Source organism: Apteryx rowi, unplaced genomic scaffold (genome assembly GCF_003343035.1).
Source record: "Apteryx rowi isolate R43461 unplaced genomic scaffold, aptRow1 scaffold_115, whole genome shotgun sequence".
NCBI classification, from domain to species: domain Eukaryota; kingdom Metazoa; phylum Chordata; class Aves; order Apterygiformes; family Apterygidae; genus Apteryx; species Apteryx rowi.
The window spans coordinates 1,185,504-1,201,190 of record NW_020447364.1 but is presented as its reverse complement, the minus strand read 5'-3'; the positions used below and the strand labels follow the sequence as shown (position 1 = coordinate 1,201,190).

Below are 15,687 nucleotides of genomic sequence, written 5' to 3'. Positions count from 1 at the left end.
CATCTGGCCTCATAGGGACATTTCAAGTTATTATTATGAATTATTTGGACACAACATAATACTATCTATTCCTTAGTATGTTGTGAAATATTAGAAATAAGAAAAATTAAGCGATATTGGTTTGAGTAATTGTATTTTACATGTCACACCACATTTAGGGAAAGGCAAGAGCCCCAGACTGTGTGACAGAAGGAACAAACAGAGGGATGACTAGATGTTTATGCAGTGACTGACTGTATAATACAAAATGGCTATTTGATTGTGCAAATGGCTTTTAAGTTCACAACTGACCATTTGAAATGTCTATACCCAAATTGCACGTGTAGTCATAGAGAAAACCTGTGGAAATTAGGCATCTAATTGCCCATATTAGACATGTAACCCTTTAAAAAACCTTTAAAAAATAATTGCGTATCTTTGCTTGCTTTATTGAGTCCATATATTTAGGGGCAGATTATGAGAGAAAGGCATTTAAATGCCTAAACCCTAGATAGGCACCTAGTAGGAGCTGCAAAAGCATAGATGTGACTGATTCCTTCAGACACTTGAACGCCTTCAAATTTTGGCCCAGAGATCATGATCTTTCAGTGAAAGAAGCGTGGATGAATTCTTACATCTATAAAAGGGCCACTGGAAGTCTGCCTTGGGGAACCTGGCTTGCCAACATTGGGATTAAGTTCTAGCTGGACAGATCTATGGTTACTCCTGAATGAGAACATCACCATGGGGTTGAACATGTTCTTAACTGSTGAACAGCACCTCCCTACTGGGGGCTGGATCATCAGCATTTCTCAAAGTCCTCAAATACAGACTTAGGAGTTCTCCTGAAAGAAAATGCTGAGATTTGGGATAAAAGATGTTTAAATGGCAAAGCCTGTTTTTTAACATTTTACCACTAAATGTTATTTTACCCCATACCTTTGAATAATGTACAGCTTTAGCTTCCCCTTTCTTCTCCTTCCCCTTAAAATTCTACTTGACCTTGTGGAAAACAGAACTGCTCCTGAATGCTTAAAAATAATCTGGATCTCTCCAGAAATTTGTCATCACACAGTTCAACCAGCTCCCTAAACCTTGGCAAATGGGTTGGTCTGCATTCAGTTGAGTGTCACTGGGCGTTGCAGACCTGAATTATCAGACAACACTGCATTTGTTTAAAATGAACCCAGAAGATACTAATAACAAATGCAGTGTGATCCAGGTCTCAATCACTGCAGTAGGAAAGAAGTAGGAAATTTTTGCTTCACAACTTGAGGCAGATGAGAGAAAAAGCTAGCATATGGAAATAACTGTTGATGGACACAATTATATTTTAACAGAGAATACCAAAGGCTTGAAAGCTCTAAGGAATCAAATTAATGACCTGGAAAACAAGCCCAAATTAAGAAACATCAGGTTGGGGGTGACTCCTTAGGGCTTGCTGGAGACAAGAATAGAAAGATTTTTTTAATGGACTGCGGAGGTGTTGGCGATGGATAATCTTTGATTCCCTCTGCAATATATCTCTGCTCATTGTATTTCTAGGAATGACAATCAGGCAACACCCATCATGATGTTTATTAAATGTGCAACAYGTTACAGACCACACCGTAACTTACAAATCATCTGCCTTTTCCAGATTCCAACTCTGATCTTATTCCCAGTGGTGTAATGAGGGGTTAGTTCAAGGACTGAAGTTACTCTGTCATTACACCAGTATAAATAAAATGATAACCATTTTTATGGATTTTAAAATCCATGTGCTATCTTATAAATGATTTTTGAACTTTATCTAAATTCAAATACTACTACAATGAAATGGTTTCACAAACACATTGTGGATATGATTCTTTGCTTGTCCTTGTGAGAAGCAGAAAGAAGGGCCTCATCTCAAAACTGTAAAAGCACAAAATTGATGACAGAAGGGAATTGGGCTCTTTGGTTATTTATAGAATGTTAATCTTGTGATTATAATAATCAGAATCATTATTTACGTGGTGCCTGTTTGCTGAAGCATTATAGCCATCTCTCAAAGACATTTTGAAAGGCACAAACTATTTGATTATATGTCTGCTGAAATATAAAGCATGTATGTCTAAAACATCAAGATGGTCACCCCTGGCATTGCTATATACACAGTTAAAGCATAAGGGCCCCTGAAGTGTGTGAAGTAGAATGGCAAAACCACTATCTATTTCAATAAAACTGAGAATTATCTCTTCAGAAAATGATTTAAAAAATAATTTCCAGGCAATCAAATAAAGCCCACTCCTAGCAGGACTCTCTGGCCATAAAGATGAAGAATGAGGGGGCAAGAAAGGACCTTGAAAGAATGAAGGATGGGGGGAGATGAATACCGCACGACTGTGGTGGCACTCTGATTTCCAGTAGTCCATCACAAGGATGAATGAAGTTAATTCAAAACCATGTGGATCCTCTTCCCAATGGATGGGAACAGCAATGCCAGCTCACTGACGTTTTCCCATCTGGCTCTACAACAATGACATTTGTAGAACACTACCTTATGAATGTTATGGGAAAAAAAAGAACTTACTCTTTAGTGCTGGTTAATCTGTGATTCGGTATCGGAGAGATACAAGGTGGGAGTAGGCATGAAGCTGAAGGGTCCTCCAGGCGCTGTTTCTTGCTTTCAACAAAGGTATCCAGGCTTTCAGACTGCTTTAACAAAAAATGTAGAGCTTGAAAGATCCAGCATCTATGCACAATTTCACTTGTCATTAAGAGGGGCTCAGGAATCTCAGTGTATTTCCTTTACAGTAGCAGCAGTTAAAATACTGATCTGAGAGAAGTGAAAGTCACCTGAAATCAGGGCTAAACGTGTTCCAAACACATGACATGAAGTTATATAATAAGTGGCATAGACAGATAATTAGGAAGCAAAAAGCCTCATGTGCTATAGTTATCTTCTGTAGTGCACTGGAATTTAATTAATAATTCAGATGGAATGACTTGATAGCACCAAATCTTACTCAAGTAAATAGCTTTTACTCATTGACTTAATGGAAGTCGATGGGAAAACTTCCCTAAGTACGTATTCCTCACAGGACTAAAAGGCTACAGGAGTGAGCTCTAAGGTGGTAGTCAGTAACAGAGATAGCTGGTTTAAAATTTGCTTTGAAAGATTCCCTGATGCATGACTTCTGCGCCTGAACTAGGATGATACAAGCAAAGATGATTACTGCTCTGTCACTGGAACCTCCATATCATCTTTCAAGCCCACTAGTAGATGGCTAAAATAAATCTTTTAATAGCATGGTTTAGAAACCCCAATCAGGCTCTCCCTACCCTGTTTTAACTGTTGATATACCCTGAAGTCATCCTAATTGACTTGTTTCCTGTTGGGTAGCGACACATACAGCTGCATACAGCAACTGAACAAGCTGGTTTAGAGCTTAGCTTGTGTTTGTGCAATCTCAGGGTGAGATTCCTTTCATTTTGTTCACTTCTAATGCATTCTCAGTTACTGAAGTTGAGTTTCCAATTTTCATACAACCCTTTTTTTCCTGGAAGCCTGAAGTTTAGTTACCAATACCATACTCTTCTTCAGGATTCCTACTCCATCATACTGCCACTCCACTAAGTTACCTAGCAAGCATTTTCATATAATTAATATGAACCCTGGTGCATTTACAGATACACATAAACATTGACATGTATACATCCCTTTCCACTTTCCTTCCTTCTTTTTTCCTTCCTTCTTTAGCTCTCGGCCTTTACTGTACAGCTATAATATAAATTGGATAAAAGCCTGCTGAGTTGACTCGTGATTATTTCCACTTAATTCAAGAGGGAAGGAGTTGGTGCAGTGACTCATGTGGGTAGGGGTTGCAGACCCTCTGTCTGCCTTGCATTGTCTGTCTTTGTCTTGTATTAACTCTTTCTTGCCTGGATTGCTCTAACTCAGCATTTTTATACAGTTGAGAAGTCCACTATAACTGACAGCTGAAGTCCCATTCACAACGATTTATAAAATTTGGGGTATAAAAATATGCTATGATGACTTCTCACAGGAAGACCAGAGCACAACCATTTCAGGTGGAAAAAACAACTACAAAAATTCATTTACGATATAAAACCTCTGTTTCTTCTCTGAAAACACATTTAGTTTGAAGTGCACTGTCATATCCCACAAGATAGGATACCCTTGGGCATAAATAACATAAAACACATGATAAAACATAATGCCTCAAGTCAAAACATGCTTGCTTTCTCAGGTAGCTGCATAGAGAGAGCAGCTAGTTAAGCAAATGATATTTCTATGAATCACATTTGTTTATATAACAAAACTGTATAAAGACTAAATTCACCAGGAGCATAAGCAAGCAGCATTCCATTGACTTCAATGAAGCCATGCCTGTTTAAGCCAGTGGTGAAAACACCTTAATTCTGCAGACAATAAAATCCTGCCTTCCAAATAGCAGTCACATTTTCTGAGTATGGCTGAACCTTAGTAATCCGCACTAGTCATTGGGAGTCCTTCTGCAGATTAATGGGTAAGTGAGCAAACACAATGGAAAAGCTCGTAAGATAAATCTCAAAAAATACACCATCCATTGATTTTGACAGCTGGATTTTGTTTTTTAATAGTTTCTGATGTTAATTTGTAATGTACTTGTAAATGTACGTCCTTTGTAGAAACGATAAAGCCTTAGTGTTACGATGCCCCTAAGAGCCCTGTGACTGCAGCTGAGTCCTGCTGCAGGTGCAGCCAGGAACCACTGACTGTGGTTCTGACCTCGAGGACACACAGAAATTCAGTGTTTTCCTCTGAGAGATGGAAATGACTTACCTTGTGTTTCCTTTTGGATTTTGTGGATGGTTTTTCAGCTGCTGGGGTAGGGGACTCTCGAGACGGTCGTCTGTGTTTCACATTTGCCTCCCTTGGTTCACTTTTCACAGATGTGTTCTCAAAAGGCTCTTGTCCAGGTATCCTAGAGAGTAAACTAAGGTCTATTTTCACCCAAAGAGATTTGAGTTCTTCATATTCTCTCAGTGGGGACAGGAGTTCATTTTGTACGACTGGGATAGGAGAAAAGAGCTGCTCCTCCAAATCATTGCTGGTCTGGTCAATGGATGTGTTACTGCCGTTGCTAGTTAAACTACTTACGCTGAGGATGTTACTGCCAGTGTCCTTCACTTTGATGCCATTGGTGGGCCCACTGCAAGCTGGCAGTATCTTAGCCTGCAAGCTCTCCTCCTGGTCTGTGTTTGAGTCAGAAGTAGATGAATCAGTTTCAATGAATTCCCGGGATTTAGGGACAATTTTGCTGGGGCCTCTGTACTTTTTCTTCTCAGAAGTGAGTCCTGTGCTGGTCCGTGGTTCTTTCCTTGGAGCGGTCTTCCCAACTGCTGCTTTAGTTCGAACCTTTGGCTGCTCGGGGGGTTCCTGCGTGTCTTTTTCTTTGGGAGTGTTGCTGGTATTATTTGGTTTGGGCCAGTTATACTCTTCTACACTGGAAGTCCTTTCTACCTTTTTGGGTTGCTTTTTCCCAGTAGTCCTTTGTGAAGTTGGCTCATTATGAGCTGGCGACTTCTGCTTGGAGCTTTTTGCCTCTGGGGTTTTCTGGGCAACCCGCGGTTTGGCTTTCTCTCGGATGGGACTAAGGATCGCCCGGTCTTTGGAATCAGTCGGGGGCAGGCTGCTGTTGAGCTTCCCTTTGCTTTGCCCTTCGGTCTGCTGGTTGCTCTGCGGCTGAGAGCTGGCCTCGCTGTGCGTCTCATTCTGGCTGTTGATGATGGTCTTGTTGTGGGGGTTCACTTTATTTAGCCATTTATCCAGCTGCCATTTGTTTGTTGAGGGGGGTTCAGGCTGCAGTTGGAAGAATGACAAGGAACAAATCTCAGACAGAAGCAAAGCTTTTCCCTTTAAATGAGGGCGTTTTTAACATACCCTTTTATTTCAGTCAGCTAGTGGTGACTGCTAGTTTTATGGGAGTATTTATGGAGTATTTATGGTTAATTAGGCTTCCTTATCTGGTTTACAACGTGGCCCTGGAGAAATTTAATACAACTAAAAAGTTTAGCTGGTCCCTGAAGATATAGTTTTGTCATGTTGCCTTTCCTTAGTCCCAGCTGAATACTATGTCAATAAAATCTTCTCTAGCTACTGGCAAAAATCTAAATATTTCTTTAAAGCAATTCAAATGTAGTCCAGAAGGATTCTTCCAAAAGCTAGAACAACTATGTGGGTCACACATGTAAAACCGTAAAGGCAGAAAAAAGTAAACAGCACCGCAGCGTGCCGAACTTCAGCCTTTTCCCAAGGGGGAGCAGGAGGCAGTTCTCACTGCTGCTTCCCTGCCTGCCCCGCCGAGGAGGAGCTGCGAGGGCGGCCTTACCTCTGGTGTGGCACTGCGCGACTCCTCGTTGCACTCGCTGTCGCTGGAGCTGCTCTCGCTGTCCGAGTCGGACTCGGAGCTGCTCTCCGACTCGCTGGAGCTCCCGGAGCCGCCGCTGGAGTGGGCCAAGCCGGCCGTGTGCGCTGTCGGCCCCGGCAGACCACTGTGGGGAGAAGAGCCCTTCGCTTCCGTACGTGTTTTTTAAGTGTTCCCTTCGGAAAAGCTACCTGGAAAACTCCACTCGCACCAGCCTTCCTCAATGGCAAATCCCTCCACACCATCCCAAGGGGCCATTTTGCTGTGTACAGAGCAAAGGAGCTGGCTGGGTTTACGCTTCATGGGGCACACTGACCCTGGCATTGATAATATCATCATCATCATCATCATCGTTGTCAAATGAGAAATGCTTTAGTGTCACAAGCTGGAGCTTATTAGCCCAATGATTGCAAAAACTAACAATCACGTTTAAATAATTTATTAATGGAAACGTGGTTTCTTCGTTTTTTACCAGTTCATCTATAATTTATGATCAAAGGAAGGACACCAGGCAACTCATATTGGACAGGACACTTTAAAAATTAATTTTAATGAATACTTTTATACTGTGGTGTACTAAAACTACATATTTTTTGACAACTCTCCAGGGACTGCCTAGGATTTTTTTATTTGTAGCTGCCTTTTCTCTCATGTTTATGATAATGCAGTGAGAAAATGGAGTTCATGTTAAAAATACACCTCTCTACGAAATCTATTTTTCAGTGTGTTTGGTTGTTCTCCAAGATGTATTTATTAGCAGAGCACTGCGTGTCATTGTTTTTCCTCAGCATTTATTTCAAAACTGAGAGGTTGGATGACCCCTGTTTTTAGTATTATAGAATTTTGCCAGAGTCTTTATAAACTCATGTTTAATTTTAAATTTTTTGTCAGGGAGATAGCCATAAGGTTTTATGTCTCTTCAGCTGATCTATACAGAGTCTTTTTGATGATTGATTTTAAATTTGTGAAGCTGACAAAGCAAAGTGTTTGAAAATTGACACCATTTGCTAGTTCTCCTTTATGGATATTCAATACTTCACTTTAACATATCATATGATGTGTGTGTCCCACATCGAATCATCAGGAGAAGCCTAGGAGTTATAACACTGCTTTGCCTTCATTGCTACTACCTGCTTTTCTACTTTTCTCCAAGAAGGATTCAAACAAACCGTGTACATGCCCTCCTTCACCTTTCAAAGCGAAATGCTATGCACATCAAAATGCCCTCTTGAAAAATACACTAACCACGAAACTGGAAGTTGGGAAGGCCAGAATAAACTAGAGTCTGATCCTGCTCCACTACAGTCTTTAGAAGGATTGCCATTGGCTTCCGTGACACTAATATATGGTCTTTAATTTCTTCATACGCTAAGCTACTTTCTCTCTCCCTCCTTCCTGGTAAACCTATCCCTTACCCGGTGGTTGGTACCGTAACTGTCTCTTTGAGCATTGCAATGGCCCTGCAGTGCCCATTGCCAAAACAGCTTGGTGCTTCAAGGTGCATTAATGAAACAAAATTACTCACTTGGGTAATTGCTACAGATCACTAACTTTGTTGCTCATTAGATGCATATACTTTTTTTTTTCTTCTTCTAGAGGTTCTTCACTCAACCGACTCTCATGGAGCTAGTTACAAAATTTCAGTTGGAAGGAAAAGGTAAATCAAAAGAAGAGATAATTTTAAAAAATGGAAATTTCCTAAAGTATTATGGAAAATTAAACATTGCTGAATTAAAAAATTGATCTTACAACTCGTATTTAATTTCAATGTTTAGAAACCATTTTTTCCACTTTTTTCTTTTTTTTAATCCCTCCTTTTTAGTGAAATGCAAGAATGTGTAGGGAAATACATTTTTCACTTCTTTTTATTGTAAAAAAAAAAAAAAAAAAAGGGAACCAGAACAATGGAGAAGTGTGTGTGTCTGTGGGGCAGTTTGACTTTCAATTCATTATCTTGCAATTTTGTCCTTACATTTTCTTTAAGGAAAAAACTAAAAATAGATGAAATCTGAGTTTTCCTACTTCGTTACACTCATCTGCAGGAAGAAAGAACAAGAAAAAAGAGACAAATCTTCAAGGATTCCCAAACTTCCATTCTGAAAAATCAAACTGAAACACCGGCCTTGAAAAAACTGTTATGCAGGGAATGATCAGAACAGTGCAGCTATAATATGGAAATGTCAGAATATTTTTTTCCTAAATCTGTGAGCTTCACCGGTTTCATTCCTATTTTCTCTTTTCACCCCAAAATGGTAGAGAAGAAAACACTGAAACTCTGATGTTTCCTCCTCGCTGCAACTCCGCTTTCTCGCGGGCAGCCAGCTCCGAAGGCGGCGAGGTGCTCAGCCACCCCCGGACCCCTGGAGAGCGCAGTGGCCAGAGAGCGCAGTGGCCAGGCACCTGGCCCCGTGGTGCACGCCAGTCCCTGGAGAGCAGGTGTTACTCCACCTAAAGGTGGAATAAGGTTATTCCACCTAAAAAAATGCTTTGTTGTCAGTGCTTGGAAGTTTGCTGTCATTAAGGTATCTGATTTAAGGAACACCAGCTCTTACGGTGGCTCAGGGAAGGAGAAACCAGACCCCACCGCAGCAAGGGCCCAGACCTCTCCAGCCTTTAACTACAACCTCGGCCTGTCGGCACTCCGGAGGAGAACCGACCCCGTGGCCAGGACGTGCTCATACAAAACGACGGGATTTGTCCCATAGCAGGCTGTAACCATCCGACACAGAGCTCCGAGAGCAAGTACAAAACGTGCAAATAGACGGCAGCTCCAACCTGGCCTTATTTTCTATCTTGCTGCACACCAGCCTCAGAAAAGTTATCACATGCCAAACATTACTGAATAACACAGCTCAGCAAGCTTGCAGGAAACTCAAAATAATGTTTTTCATACAAAACACAATGAGGTCATATTTGTCTTTCATCTGGGATAATAAAATTATGCCTTGGCTACATCAGGCAGTTGTCATGCTGCAGACATCACTGCTGAACTAGATTTTTAAAGTAGAAGTATTCACTTTTCACCATGTAGTTTGAGTGTAACTCTGTTTGTATGCATTGTAACACAGTCAGATAAGACCTGAAATGCCTTTCCCAGCATCTCACAAAGCTAAAGATAGTGAGATCTTGCATATAGCTACATGCACAATCAACTTCTAATAATGCTGTTCAGCAGAAGAAAATATACAGACCTTTCATACACAAGTGCATGGGAAAGAATCCTTGCTTCCAAGAAGAAAATGAATTTAATGGAGAGATTATAGGTCGTCTTCTGCGTTTTTCTTAAATAAAATGCATCTAGTAGTTAAAAAGAACTGGTTGGTTTGCACTCTTCCCAAAGGCTTCTTCAGCTTTAAACTTACATCACGTGTTTTCACAGATTCTGGGACAGATTCTGCAAACGCGCATTCAAGCAGCTGTTACACAAATAAAATGGGACTTCTTCACAACAGTATCAACTACATGAACTGGGGGTTGCCTCTCTAAGAGACTTTCAAAGCAAGCTTTGTTGGGTTGCTAAGACGCTGGCAAGGAATGCCAGCCCAGACAAGGTTTAAAATGGATTTAAAGCATTTTATCATCAGACACAAGTCCTCAAAGTGACTAAAGGGGGCAGGAAGCACTGATATTTGAAACTCCTGAATTTTTATTTCGCAGCAGGAGATGAGCACTCATATTGTTCCTCAGTGTTTGGGTGGACAATGTTTTTATTTCATTTGAACGGAAAAAAAAATTAATAAAAACAATGCTGCACAATGGAACACAGTGTTATTTGGGTAAATAACGGCCAGAAGAAAGCCAGTTCATTATTATCACTTGGGATGGGAGGCCCCTACCAAGACCAGTGACCTGCTGTGCTGGGATCTGTGTAAATACATGATGAGACACAGTCCTTGGGCCAAAGAGCTTGCAATCCAAACACACAAAACAAACATTAGCGGTATTATGATCATTCTCGTACTCATGGCAGGCCTGTCAAACTCTGTAACTGCAAGGCCTTTCTGTCATTAATGGGAACATCGGTTTGGTCCCATTTTTCATTTTATTCTTCACATTTTCCAAACCCTGYGTGCTCTACCTGAGCTGAGTTCTGCACAGTAGTCATACATGATCTACCCTGACTTGCAACAGCAACCACACATGTGCTATTTGGGAGGAAAAAAAACACAGGACACAGCAGCAAGGCTCCCCGTCCTCCACACCAGCTGAATGAGCAGCTGCTCTCCCCTCCCCAGACTTGGTTCTCCCTTASTGGGGTAGGATGGGAGCTCCCGGATTGACACCTCTGCTCCTATCATGATAGGATGGAAACCACTGGAGTGACACCTCTGCTGTAAGTGGGAGGAGAACCAGATCTCCGTTGCCAGCAAAGCCCACCATGGTAATGCCTCCAGCTGCCCACAGGCAGACAAGTAAGCATTTCTGGTTGCCTGACTGGTACCGGGCAAGTGCAGCAGATACAGCAGACCTGCGCATTGGGAAGCAAGCTGGAAGGAAGCCATTCTGCAGCGTTCCTGCTGCCCTTCTTCCTGCTTCTGCAGCGYGTGACACTTCCCATGTCCCTTGCTGCTCGGCAGCATTACTATGCACAGTGCGGGCATAAAGTGCAAGATGAGAAATGTCTTGGACGGGACAAACACAAGTATCACTGGTATCTGGCAGTGGTTTTCTGCACTTTCGAGCTCAAGGGTTTGAAGTGCAGAGCTACTGAGACTTGCAGGTGTGTGGCATCTGTCAAGAGCAGGCATTAGAGCCAACTGCTGACAGTTCCTCGTGGGGAATGTATCAAGCTAATCAAACACACCAATAGTCTTTCTTTTGCTGTGGTTCACTGATGTGGGTGATCTGCTTAAATTTAAGTGTCTTCCTTCACTTCATCTGTTTTTGTAACTCATGGACTCCTTTTCCAATGCCAATTAAAGCAGTGGCGTTATATGTCTGGATTATTATGTTGCCTAGAGAACTGAAGGCCAATGTGCAATTTACACTTTTTTTTGTTGTTGYCATCTAGACTGTTATATTATTTTCAACACATCATTTACTCTAATATTGTAATAAATGATTTTCAAGATTAAACCTGGTAGTTACAACAAAGATAATGTGAGATACTAAAACTCATTACCCTCTAGTAAGAAAAATAATAAACTTTTTACCCTGTAAATACATGTGTAAAAGAAATGTATAATTCAGACTACTACAGTAAAATTCCTCAAAGAACAAAAATTCATAACAAGTCCTTAGATAACTGCCTGAACTTTTCCACCAATTAGATGGAGCCAGGTTGATCGCTGTGAAGAGAATTTGGCAAATTGGCTGTGCTCTCCAACAATAGCTTATTCACCCCAATCCTTCCTTTTTGGGTAATGGTGAATTGGCCACTTGTTCCATTGCTCTATTCAGAAATCGAAATGTAAACTTTGAGAAAGCAGGGCACTGCTGGGCAGTGGGAAAATGTATATGGGAACTGACCAATGAGTCAACAGTATATCAATGCTGGCAATGTATTTTCACAGGAAGCAGTGCTCTACAAAGGCTGCTTTACTGAACAAGTCTATTTGTAGGGAAAGTTTAACCAAACAAAATAGGGAAAGGGGAAGGTCTGTACTGGAAAAGAGGCTGCAGACTATAGAGAATGGTTGGTCTTCCTGCTAAGGCACTGGATTGGGACTTGGATGAATTTTGCTTTGTGTCTGAGAAAAAATATTTCTGTGCATCAGTTCCTGCCGAGTAAAAGGGGGATTATGTTGCCTACCCTTTATCTGACTTGCCTATTTAAACTGTAAATTTTTCAGAACAAAGGCTCTGATTGCACAGGGCACTGAAAAATGGGGACCCAGTGCTAAGATTTTTGTGCACCACAACCACACTACATCATCTACAAAGGTATWTTGTAACCTCAGTCTTGGGGGATGCTATTGTTCTCCCTCTCACTACTCTTTATTCTCCTTCAGCTTTTCAGAATCTAGCCCAATCTCTCCTCCAGAAGGCCCATTTCTACAGAGAAACAGTATGAACGTGAAGGCCATTAGCAGGAGTCACTGGGATGGCTGCATTCTGTGTAAATGTTCAAAAAACCTGCTTCATTATTCTAGCAGAGAATAATAGAGCAGCACCTTGCAGATTAATACTTAGTGTCAGAATTTAATACCATAACTGCTCAATAATGAAGTTTTATTTCTCTTCTATTCTTACCCCATTACCAGGAAGTAATATTCTCCTCTAATTCGAAAGGGAGCTGTCTATTTTTTTACAATGAATTGTTCATGTCTATATCTTCAAACTTATATATGACTGCCACTAGATTGCATTTTAAAGAAAATGATTGCTCTGAATGATTTGCTCACTGCCTTTCCATTGGTTAGTATTAAATTATTTATCACCAGGCTGGCAGGATTCAAATCTAAACTTTCAAAGATCAGGTTGACACAGGAACTGAAAACCGGGATCAAGTCCTTTTTAAATATTAACCAGCACCCAGGTTTATTTCATTTCAGAAATAAGGTGTGGAAATTGTTACTTTAGCTAACACTAGTGCTCATAATAAGACATCACTTCTGATGGTTCTGTCATGTCAAAACACATAGAGAAGGAAAACCTCTATAATATGCTATTCAGGATGTGGCAGCCTGTATCAATCCTGAACACTGTAATGCAAATATGAGTTCTGATTTATTTTGAGGGGGAGGGTAATTTACAAGATGTTGTATGTAAAAAGCCACATTGTCATATTATAGTGTTCAAAAGTAACTGTTTTAATCAAAGACTGTTTATAACTAGGTTGACAGAGTTAGTGAAACAGATTTTTTTTTCACATACATACAACCCTTTTATACTTCCAGCTTTAAAGACCATAAAAAAGGATAGTAAAGATGAAAGAAATAAAAAGAATGACAGAGCTAACTCCTATGAGCCACAATCTATGTCAAAGCAGAACTAAAGTGACTGACAGCTTGCATTAGTAATGAATAGAGTGGGGAAAAGCTGCCAAGAATTCGTAACAAGGTCAAAGCCTTCCAATAAAGAATTACATTAGCCACAAATCCTAGGTGGAACTGTGCATATACATCTGCAATGTGACTTTAAGCATGGTACTGTTTCTACTGATGAATCTTATTCTGACCTTTTTCCTGGTTTTATTGCTGGGCTACAGTAAGCTCTGACTCTTAATCACACCTATGTTAAAGCACAGGTGTAACACATCAAACTGTCTATGAAATTATAAAAAACAAATAGCAGAAGAGGAGGAATTTTAATGGCACATCCCCAACGGTGCACATAAAAACTTTCTGAACTATTGGTATGGTAATAGCTCTCCTTCCAATTTCACAGTGTTCTTATACGCACTTGACAGGAAAGGGAAGGGAATTTCACATATTAAAAGCAATATTATATCCATGATTTGTGCATGCATCACCCTGCTCACCTCAGAGTTTGGAAACAATTTTGTGAGCGTGATATTATGCAGACAATGCAATGTTTGTAGACTTTTTGATATACAATATTTTAGGGAATGGTTTCAAGTGTCAGAGAGTACTGCTTGTACTATGGCCTGATGTGCTACAGTTTGTTTGGCATGCAGAAGAACAAGAATGCTATCTGTTACTGTGAGACTCCAAAGGGCCCCATTTGATGTAAATGGAACCATTTTATTATATCAATATTGCCATACTGAATGAAGCTGGATAGGAGTATTGATACATAGAAAAGGATTTATTTTTCAAAATGGAAATGTGGAATACTGCATCTTTCAGAATATTTTGTGGATTTTCTGTGAAAGTTAACAAACAGGTATATACTTACCCCTCTACTAATTCATAATTTAAGGTGAACATAAAATATTTTTTGATGAGTCACTTATTTGCACTTTGATTTTACTTCTTTCAACAAAAAATCCAGGTGTGCTCATGAAAAAATGTTGCCTCCTCCTCTGAAGTGAACCTCTATAAGTAAAGTATTGGCTTTTTTTCCTGTTCATGAATGGCAGGAACTTGGATACATAACACTGTACATTAACTATACTATTCAGTTCTGACTCAGTTCTAGTTCAGTTCTAACAGGGAATAGGATTTAGCTTACAGGACCCAGTGGAACACACCTGGGAGCTATGGGACCAAGACACATCAGTGGAGATGGGTCCACATAAAGCCTCCAAAATCCCAACATCTCCAGCCTTCTCTGATACCCGAGAAAAGATAATTTTAACATCCTAAGCAACCAATCAGAAGTAATCAGAAAACATGAGAAAGTAGGATCTTTTTCTTTCCACATATAAAACAATACCTCCGAGCTTTTCAATAATGAAAAAAAAAATTTTAAATCAAAAATTGCCAAAAGGCATATCCTGATTTTCCCCAGTTTTACAGCACACAGCCATTCACCCCTGTGCACTATGCACAGGCGACACAACGTCAGCGCATGAAACCGACTGAGGATTTATTCTCTGGGGAAATCTCTTGGGAGCAGACAGTCAGTATAACCATGTCCAGACCAGAGCAAAGAAGATGAACCAGGGACATCAGTTCCCACAAGCCAGGGAAACAGCCTTTTGCAGCCTGTTAAAACCATCCGTTCAGAAAAGGCCCAAGGTTGCTCCAACTGTGGCTGTTGTCGGCAGCATGAGGAATAAAGCAAGGAATACGAAAAAGGCCAGAGATATAGACAAAGTCCAATACAAGCAAAGTGAGTAATATTTTACCAAATGAGCTTCACTTGCTCACAGACTGGTAGCGTTCTCCATGCACTATATCCTATACAAAGTGTGAGACAGCAGGATTGGTGCTAGAGGCATAGCGAGGCTAGGAGGCATGTACAAATGATGAAGGCACAAATATTTCCACCCTTGCTGGAGATGACTGCTGCGCCTGGGTAAAGAAAGATAGCCTTGCGGTCACAGAACTGCGCTGAGACTTTGGATAACTCATTGAATTTCTGGCTCTCTTCAGAATTACATGGGTAATGTGGGCAAAACAGTTCAATTTGTGGTACCTCTTCCCTGTTTTTAATACAGATAGTATTGYGAGACTCCAAGTATATTTATGTTCATCAGATGTAAGTTGTTGYGTAACGGGGGCCACAGAAGTACACAACATTAATGAAAAACACAAGCAGACACTTAGGTTCACTGCTACAGTCATAATAGTAAAAAGGTCTTTAGTAACAACAGGCAATTATTCTGAAATAGTTTTTAAAGAAGTATTTCTAAAAGTACACAGTGAATTTCTGGGACAGCATCACAGCCCTTCATGGATATAATGATGTACTTCAGGACACATGACTTGTTTTTGAACAAGGAGAAAAGTCTAGTAAATATTAA

General features: G+C 40.5%; 1 protein-coding gene across 2 annotated transcripts in view; it reads right to left on the bottom strand.

Annotated features, from left to right (window-relative positions):
- The window catches only part of AFF2 (AF4/FMR2 family member 2), a 263,475-nt gene that overhangs the window by 35,204 nt on the left and 212,584 nt on the right, over positions 1-15,687 (bottom strand). Inside the window, exons 10-12 of one of the 2 annotated variants that reach the window (XM_026079836.1) lie at positions 6,339-6,501; positions 4,790-5,809; positions 2,534-2,658 (exon numbers count right to left, since the gene is read on the bottom strand). In XM_026079836.1, coding sequence (XP_025935621.1) covers positions 2,534-2,658; positions 4,790-5,809; positions 6,339-6,501 — 1,308 coding nt within the window. The remainder of the gene's footprint in view (positions 1-2,533; positions 2,659-4,789; positions 5,810-6,338; positions 6,502-15,687) is intronic. The other variant, XM_026079846.1, reaches the window with a different exon arrangement.